Source organism: Schistocerca piceifrons, chromosome 9, assembly GCF_021461385.2.
Source record: "Schistocerca piceifrons isolate TAMUIC-IGC-003096 chromosome 9, iqSchPice1.1, whole genome shotgun sequence".
NCBI classification, from domain to species: domain Eukaryota; kingdom Metazoa; phylum Arthropoda; class Insecta; order Orthoptera; family Acrididae; genus Schistocerca; species Schistocerca piceifrons.
Genome location: NC_060146.1, coordinates 40,407,115 through 40,417,117, shown reverse-complemented (window position 1 = coordinate 40,417,117; position 10,003 = coordinate 40,407,115). Strand labels below are relative to the sequence as shown.

Sequence of the window (10,003 nt, the reverse complement as noted above, 5' to 3'; positions counted from 1 at the left end):
ATCGATCCCATCCCTGGGACCTCCCTTTATAAGTGAAAACAACGATTAAGGCGAACACATCGATAACACAGCGACCATGAGAATAATAAAAAAAAAAAATCAGAACAGGGAACGGTGGCAGCATAGAGGGGGGGAGGGGGAGGAGAAATGAGGAAAAAAAATTTGATGAAGATGAAGCAGCACATTTTCCGACTGATTTCTGCACAAAAAGTTCCATAGAGCACAAAGAGGGCCGATAAGCCACTGCAATTAGAGAGCTCACGTCTGGTTTGGGACGGGGGAGGGCTGACGGCTACCTGGACCGTGAAACTAGATAACTGCCTCACTCCGCGGACGCCGGCGGGCGAGGATAAATTCTCCTTATAAACGCTCGGCCAGTCAACTTGGCGAAATTTAATTATCGGCTTGTCCGATTACTGTCGCCTCTCCTTCTCATTTTCTTTCGGGCGAGAGAAGTCTCAGTGAAGACGAGGACGCCGACGAAGCTCGTTGAATACTTCAGCAAGCGGCAGGATCCTCACCTGGCAGTCAACATGCGTCGAGACCCAAGTGTGGCGTCTCAAGAATCTCGCGAATAATACGAGATGTAGCCACTAGAGTCCTGCATGACCGAGTAAGCGAGCACAAAATACGGGATGGGGCGAGCACACCCTAACTGGATAGGCTGCCCGCACTAGTTCTAGCGACCGAGCGTAGAAGCCGTGACCGAATACGTAGCACGTAACTTCAAACACATTACACGTGTCATTATCCGTGTGACACTGCAGCTAGTGCGGGCTTCTCATTTGTAGTGTGTCTCTCTCTCTGTAATCATGCACCGCGAGGAAGCCAGTGCAGTAACACGTAAGATTGAAACCAATGTTTACACATTGAAGAAACGGGAAGGTCTAAAAAGCCAAGTATGGAGCACATTTTTGTTGGTTGTAGACGAAAACAGTGCGTCTGCTGGGTACGTATCGTGCATAAACTGCTCCACATTATTGTGTTTCCAATCGGGAACCACCCATTTAAAGAAACACAGTTGCAAGAAACCTCACAAAGATATAGCTCCTTCATGGATACAGGCAGTAATAAAAAACAGTATTACAGCAAAGTGTGTTGCAGTGTGTGCGAAAGACATGAGACTTTTTAATGCTGTTTGCGGTGAAGGTTTCAGAGAACTAGGCCAAGTATTAATACATGTAGGTGCACATTATGGAGAAGTTAACGTGGCAGATGTCATGCCACATCCCTCTACTATAAGTAGACATGTCAAAGAACAAGCTGATGTAATACGAAACAGCATAATGCCTTCTGTTATTGCAGAAGTTATTAATAAAACATGTGCTGCGACAGTTGATATGTGGACTGATTCGCATAATCAGGTGCACTATTTGACGCTTACAACACATTACATTAACACAGATTGGTCTCTTGTGATCAATGTTTTATTTACAACAAAATTCCCGGACGTTAGGAAGACGGGAGTAAATATTATAAAAGAAAGTACTCTACGTATTTAGCTGTGTCACGTACCCGGTCTTGGAAATGTTACTTTTGTATTAAAAGAGAGAGAGAGAGAGAGAGAGAGAGAGAGAGAGGCGTTGGATTCGTATAGTACAGTGCAGCGCGAGCCGGGGCGAGGCGAGGTGAGACGTCAGCGGTGAGCGGCCATGCTCGGTTACCCGCGTGTCCGGAATCCGGACATCAGACATGGGGCGAGTACGTGGCCGAGTCGAGTCGTGTGGGGGCGGACACGGGCGGCTCGGTATCCCCGTCAACAGGCGAGCAGTGACCGGTCAAACATGGAGCGTTGCAGCACTCTAGTAGCCATAGACGTTGTCGAATCACTAAGTGTAAAAAGTAGTGGCCGAGCGGTTCTAGGCGCTACAGTGTGGAACCGCGCGACCGCTACGGTCGCAGGTTCGAATCCTGCCTCGGGCATGGATGTCTGTGATGTCCTTAGGTTTACGTACTTCTGTTCTGGGCGACTGATGACATCAGAAGTTAAGTCCCATAGTGCTCAGAACCATTTGAACCATTTGAGCCACTTGAAAAAAACTGTTGATGGTGTAGAGCGCCGACAAGGCACAAACTGTATACATTAAATGAATTCGCAATTGCGAATGAGGACAACCATCAGCTGTAGAATGGAATGACGACAATGAACATTCGTGCCGGACCGGACTCGAACCCGGCTTTGCCGCTTATCGCGTGCGGTCGCCTTTATCATTTGGGTATCGGTGCACGTCTCCCAGTCAGACCCAAACTTCCATATGTCGTCTACGACCTACAATCGGACATCCATTATGTACACTACCGTACAGGTCAGACGTTGTACTGGAAAGTAGCTTGCCCGGTATCGGCAGAGAAATACGATATTGCAGTGCCTGTGTTATTCTGATTATCATGCAAAGTTGCTTTGGACATGCATCAGAGTAACACAGGTACTGCAATATCGTACATACGTATAGGCACAAATTAGTTTCACGTTACGAAAAGTACTGTTACCGCTTTCAGAATAACACAATTCATCGCTACGCGGCTATCATGCTATCGCCAAAACATATATTACCTTCGTTTACTGTTGAGTTGCACTAGAATAAACATTAGGTCACACTTACAAACGTATAATAAATATGGGTGCGCACAGACATGTGTTACAATGCAGATTACTTGAAATGTCCGCCTGGAACATTTGTTTTTACAGTTTTTCTTCGATGCCTAAATACTGTTTAAGACAAAAAAAAAGCACCACGGAGGAACTGACCGAATTAAACGGTAATAGGTAGATGTGACGTGCCTGTACAGACCAACAAATCATTTCAATTTTAGAACAATTGGATCCTTTATTCAAGAGAAAAAACTTTGGAAATTTCACAAGTCAATAACGCGTCGGTCCACCTCTGATCCTTATGTAAGCACTTATACGGCCTGGCAGTGTTGTTGGATGTCGTCCTGAGGGATACTGTACCACATTCTGACCAACTGGCGCGTCAGATCGTCAAAATCGTGAGCTGCTTGGACGACCCTGCCCATAATGCTCCACACGTTGTCAGTTTATTGGGGAGAAATCCGGCGACTTTGCTGGCCAAAGCAACCCGAAAACAAGCAGTAGAAGCTCTCGCCGTGTATGGGCGGGCATTATCTTGCTGAAATGTAATTCCGGGATGGCTTAGCATGTAGGGCCTCAAAACGGCGTAGAATATCGTCCATATACCGTCGTGCGCAAAGGGTGTCGCGGATGACAAAAGAAGGCGTCCTGCTGTTGAATAAAAATGGCATACCAGGCCACCACTCCTAGTTGTCTAGCCGTATAGCGCCCGACAGACCCCGCCGCCGTCTTCGACCTGGTATCTCATGGGCTGGAGCAGAATTGTCTTCAGTGATGAGTCTCGCTTGGAACTGAGCCCCGATCACCAGCGAATACCACAATACATGGAGTGTAGTGCTCACTTTTTGCGTAACGCAAAGCCGAACGTCACAGGCCGGCCGTAGTGGCCGAGCGGTTCTAGGCGCTACAGTCTGTACCCGCGCGACCGCTACGGTTGCAGGTTCGAATGCTGCCTCGGGCAGGGATGTGTGTGATGTCCTTAGGTTAGTTAGGTTTAAGTAGCTCTAAGTTCTAGGGGACTGATGACGTCAGGTGTTAAGTCCCATAGTGCTCAGAGCCATTTGAACCAGAGCGTTGCATGGTCTGATGAATCCCGATATCTTCGTCATCAAGCCGATCGGAGGGCGTAAATCTATTGTCTTCCAGGGGACCAGCTCCTTCACAGCTATTTCCGAGACGAAGACGGTTCCGTTATGTTCAGGGGAATATTCACGGGGGCATCGATAGGTCCAATGGAGCTAGTGCAAGGCACCACGATGGCCGAGGAGTACCGTACACTGACTGCAGACCTTGTACATCCATGACTACCATGTGTCCTGATGGCAGTGGCATTTTTCAACAAGATAATGTTCCATGTCACAAGGCCAGGAGTCTGATGTCCGACGACAAATTCCGTATTTTTTCAGCCGAAATTGCTTTACTTAATGAACTAAATTTCCCTCAAATGACTAAGTTTCTCCTAATTACGATGACTACTTTAATGCAATTATGGATTTGTTTGTAAAGTTAGACCTCGCGCTGGTCAATTTGCTACCCCACCCACTCACTTTCCAGTCTTCGTTTGGCTGTAAAAATTCGGCCAAGAACCCACTGTGTAGGCGTAATTCCTAATGAGTGGTATTTTCGTACCGGTCAGACATTTTTACCAAATATTACATAAATTTACGTCGAAACTGTAATGGGCGCCACAAGTCGTATTAAAGGGGCTTCTGTTTCATTGCGAGGGGACTGTAGAAATATATTGGCGACAGCAGGAGGCGTGCAGGCCGCGCACAGCCGTCGGCCCCGGGCTTCGCAATCAGGCGCCGCCTCGGGCGGGAGTAATTTCTGTCTGCCGGATTACTCCGGCGCGCCCCTGTTTCAATACCGCGCCTCCTGGCACGGTCGCCAAGTCTGCGCTGGTCAGCGGCTGCTCTCATTATTGTCTGCACGCCATTCGTCCGTGGCGCTCTGTCCGCGGTCGCGCGCTCCTCTCTCAAGCTGGCGCGCCACGTTTTTTAATCATTCGGGGCACGCGTCGGCGTCCAGCTGCCAACACGGGTCGCGGCGCCGATTGAATACCGCGTCTGTGCAATAGTCCGTCCTCTGGATGCACCGGAATGGAGCGGTATTTCATGCACTAATCAAAACGAATTTCACTTTCTCAAATCTGATGTATGAGCTTTGAAATACATTTTTTCGTGTGCAGAGAGAAAAATTCCAGACTTTCTGCGCTTTGTGCCACACTGTTGTTTAATCGAGAACACGCGCTGACGGAATATCTGATCAGAGATGGGAGGCGAATGTCAGATGCGTGAACAATAGTGTGTGACACCCCTTTCTGCTTCTAAACACGTAGCGCTGCTACAGCAACATAATTTGTAGTATCTGCAACTTGAATTCTGGGGTCTCATCGGCTCATTAACAACAGGAGCACTGCCACACAGCAAGAGGTTACTTTTATTAATATTTTTTATTAATACTTTTTTTCAACACACGTATCATGACCCGCTAAACAAGTGCTTAGCAGCAAAGCAATTTTCCTATGAATAAAACTTTTATCCATTAGGGATGTGGAACACCGCGATTGTGATGAATAAAGAATTCAGAAATAAGTGCAACCAGTCACCTTTGTTTTATTCTTCTTTTTTTATTTTTCTTTACCGGCATAGAATCGTCTAGCGTTTCATCATCAGATGGTACATATTTATTTCATGTTTGCAGTATTGTGGAGGTTCGGTAGAGTTATTAGTAGCTGTTGGTTTGTTCGTGGCGCATTCATTATTCCGGAAATCTTAACGTATATCTTCCAGTGACGTTAATTTTACAGCACGTCACAAACTTCCCCACAGGAAACAACATCTTCGTGCTTTACGTAAGTAAACCAAACTTATTTACGTCACTGGAAAACGTGCAAGAACAAACCAACAACACCAATAACTCTCTCTACACGAATACCATAAACCTGCAAACTTGTAATAAATAATTATCGTCTGATGATGACTCTCAAAGCGATTCCAAGGCAGTAATGGAAAATGCAAATTGAAGAATAAAAAAAAAGGCGAGTTGTTGCAATAATTCCTGGAAACCTTCAAAGGAGCGCGCTACAGAGAGATTCTGACATTACACTAAGAGCGTGCCAGTTCACACAATAGACAGGAATGATGCTGACCCGTATTCTCTGGCATTGTTGATATAGCAGCAGATGTTACCTCATTGATGATACAGATTAATGCGCTCTCCTGTGATACATTACTATTATGGAAATTAAGCTACATATCCTACAAGTGCTATAAAACATTGCAAAAGATCGTGGTAAAACGTAGTTATAAAATTCAAATGCACATTTACACTCTGTTCATTTACCTGCATTGTCGCTATTCTTGTTATATTACCACCAATTACGGATCACATTATTGCAACAATTATTTTTGCCTTTTGACATTAACCTAATATTCTTGCATTCATTTTCAATGAATTTAATGAAACAGACGGTAGAGGAAGCCTTGAGTAACCGCGCGGGTGACACATGTCACTCAACGTTCTTCTTTTTCTGATATTGTTGCCCGTACAGCTTCTAATTCCACATTAAAGCTCAGTATTTCACCGTTGTCTTTTTTCAACGTGGCTATTCTTAGGGAGTGTAAAAATAAATTTATCAATATCGTTTGCTCTGGTTGACAACTGTCAGCCACACGACCACTAGTGTTACCATAACCGTTTTTATTTCGATAGGTAAGTTACTTATTTTTCAGAGATTAATTCAGCAAAAATGACGATAAAGTACTGACGAGTACCGCACGGGAACTTACAAAGCTCCAAATAGAAAGGAGATGACGAGCACCACAGGTACCTAAAGAAATCAGGAGGCGTGGACTCCCACTGCGTGGAATAGAGGAGACTGTAAACATGCCACAAGAGGAAAAGGGGAAAGCGTTACGAGTGTGGAAAAGCAGGGAACAAATCAACCAGGAAGTCATGTGTTAGGTGTGATGAATGGACGTGCCCTGATCAGTTCAAGGAAATTTATGTCAAATGTTTGGAGTTTGCAGACTGAAATAATACACGTGTCAAAAGTAATTATGGAAATATTGGTTTAATTGTTGTATTACTAAGGCTCACATAAAGGTATTGCAGCGTGTACTTCACAAACTACACTTATTATTCATTTTATTGATCTGTTGTTTTAGTGTTCTGTGTTGAAGGTTTAGTGTCTCAGATGGGTGGAGAGCTTCAGGTTTAATTACTGTTGTGTAGTGTCGTATTTTGTAGTTCCACAAGAGACTCTTTTTGCAATATAAGTTCACTTCCGTTTTTTTTCATTAAAATAAGTTATGCGTGGATATTATAATACATATGGAGCATTCGTGAGCGAAGTTGAGTAATTAATTGTATTCGACGTCGTTATGGAAGTATATATCATATTTTGTTTCTTTCTTCTTCTTTTCGCGGGTGGATCACCTAGGACCACGCGTAATCAACATTTATTGTCCTTCCTTTTCGCCAGTATAGGGTCCCCGCGAGCACCCAGAAGTGCCGCAGCACCACGTGGCATGGACTCGACTAATATCTGAAGTAGTGCTGGAGGGAACTGACACGACGAATCCTGCAGGGATGTCCATAAAGCCGTAAGAGTACGAAGGGTGGAGATCTCCTCTGAACAGCACGTTGCAAGTCATCCCAGATATGATCAATAATATGCACGTCTGGAGAGCCTGATGGCCACAGGAAGTGTTTAAACTCAAAAGGGCGTTTCTGGAGCCAGTCTGTAACAACAATGAAAGTTTGGCGAGTCGCATTGTCTTACTGGATTTGCCCAAGTCCGTCGTAATGCACAACGGACATGAATGGATGCAAATGATCAGACAGGATGCCTACGTACGTGTCACCTGTCAGAGTCGTATATAGACTTATCAGGAGTCCCATATCACTCCAACTGCACACCATCTTGAACAGTCCCCTGTTGAGATGCAGGGTCCACGGATTCATGAGGCTGTCTACACACCAGTACACGTCCATGCGCTCAAGAATTTGAAACGAGACTCGTCTGACCAGGCAACATGTTTCCAATCATCACCAGTCTAACGTCGGTGTTGACGGGCTCAGGCGAGGCGAATAGCTTTGTGTGGTGCAGTCTTCAAGGGTATAAGAGTGGGCCTTCGGCTCCGAAAGTCCATATCAATGATGTTTCGTTGAATCGTTCGCACGCTGACACTTGTTGATGGCCCAGCATTTACATCTGCAGCAATTTGCGGACTTCTGTCGCGCTGAACGATTCTATTCAGTCGTCGTTAGTCCCGGTATTGCAGCATCTTTTTCAGGCCGCAGCGATGTCGGGGACTTGATGTTTCACCGGATTCCTGATTCCTGATATTAATGATACACTCATGAAATAGTTGTACGGGAAAATCCCCACTTCATCGCTACCTCGGAGATGATGTGTTTCATCGCTCGTACGCCGACTATAACGTTCACTTAAATGTTGATAACGTATCATTGTAGCAGCAGTAACCGATTAACAACTGCGCCAGACGCTCTTTGGCTAATATACGCGTTGCCGACCGCAGCGCATGTTCTGTCTGTTTGCATATCTCTGTATTGTACAGAAAGCAGATGGCAGTTATAAGAGTCGAGGGAAATGAAAGGGAAGCAACGGTTGGGAAGGGAGTGACACAGGGTTGTAGCCTCTTCCCGATGCTATACTGAGCAAGCAGTAAAGGAAATAAAAGAAAAATTCGGAGTAGGTATTAAAATCCGTGGAGAAGAAATAAAAACTTTGAGGTTTGCCGATGACATTGTAATTCTGTCAGAGACAGCAAAGGACTTGGAAGAGCAGTTGAACGGAATGGACAGTTTCTTGAAAGGAAGGTATAAGATGAACATCAACAAAACGAGGATAATGGAATGTAGTCGAATTCAATAGGGTAGCGCTGAGGGAATTAGATTTGGAAATGAGACACTTAAAGTAGTAAAGGAGTTCTGCTATTTGGGGAGCAAAATAACTGATGATGGTCGAAGTAGAGAGGATATAAAATGTAGACTGGCAATGGCAAGGAAAGCGTTTCTGAAGAAGATAAATTTGTTAACATCGTGTATAGATTTATGTCTCAGGAAGTCGTTTCTGAAAGTATTTATATGGAGTGTAGCCATGTATGGAAGTGAAACATGGACGATAAATAGTTTGGACAAGAAGAGAATAGAAGCTTTCGAAATGTGGTGCTACAGAAGAATGCTGAACATTAGATGGATAGATCACATAACTAATGAGGAGGTATTGAATAGAATTGGGGAGAAGAGGAGTTTGTGGCACAACTTGATTAGAAGAAGGGATCGATTGGTAGGACATGTTCTGAGGCATCAAGGGATCACCAATTTAGTATTGGAGGGCAGCGTGGAGGATAAAAATCGTAGAGATGAATACACTAAGCAGATTCAGAAGGATGTAGGCTGCAGTAGGTACTGGGAGATGAAGAGGCTTGCACAGGATAGAGTAGCATGGAGAGCTGCATCAAACCAGTCTCAGGACTGAAGAAGTATTTGAATACGCATTACTATACCTTTTTCTTTGGCGCTTCAGTGTACTAACGTAGCAGAGCAGCTTGTGACACATGGATGAAAACATATGGGAGTTAGGATTCACTGTCGTCATTCCAATAATAGAGGCGATGGTCGTTCACACTCGCTATTGCGAATACGTTTCCTGTATGGGAAACGTACGTTTGTGCGAATGAATTGAGCTCGAAATGTAGAGTATAGAAGGACCTCACGATATGGGAGTGTGGTGGGTGTGGGAGTTTTGCAGCGCGCCGTGGGAAGACGGTGGAGCAGCGGCGCCCGGGGCGCGGAGGGTCCGCGGTCGATACCCGGCGGCGTGGCTGGCGCGTCGCGACTCCTGCCTCCGCCCACGCACGCACACACCCACACACACACACACACACACACACACACACACACACACGCCCTAATACACTCCCTAGGCAGAGGCGGGGGCGGACACAGAGACACGCAACTAGCCGCGTCGCCCTGTTGCGCTGGGACTGCGGCTTTACAGGCGCCGCCAACCAAAGCCACCTTCCGTGATCGCTCTTCCACGTCTGTACTGACGCCTTGCATCTCGCACCTCGTGACCAACACCACCCGTATGTAACTGAACACTAGATGTCAAGGAAGGCGGTCCCGGGAGCACGAAGGCAGGCGGGGAGTACTGTGCTGTCGGTAAAGAAAACAGTTAACAGCAGAATGGGTCGGTCACGAGAGGTCAGTGACTTTGAACACGGACAGTCATTCGAACACAAGGTGATTCAAAAAGAAAGAACAGATTTCAATTATTTATTACAGACAAACTAAAGACGATAAAAACAAATTGCTCGTGTCACTTAACAGAGGAAGGTTCAAAGTTCTGACACAGCTTAGCTGTAGTTTGTTTGTAGC

General features: G+C 45.5%; 1 protein-coding gene across 1 annotated transcript in view; it reads left to right on the top strand.

The window, feature by feature from the left end:
- The first annotated feature begins 9,342 nt into the window (after positions 1 to 9,342).
- LOC124716676 (hapless 2-like) overlaps positions 9,343 to 10,003 on the top strand; it is a 61,616-nt gene continuing 60,955 nt past the window's right edge. Inside the window, exon 1 of the mRNA XM_047243214.1 lies at positions 9,343 to 9,450. Coding sequence (XP_047099170.1) covers positions 9,343 to 9,450 — 108 coding nt within the window. The remainder of the gene's footprint in view (positions 9,451 to 10,003) is intronic.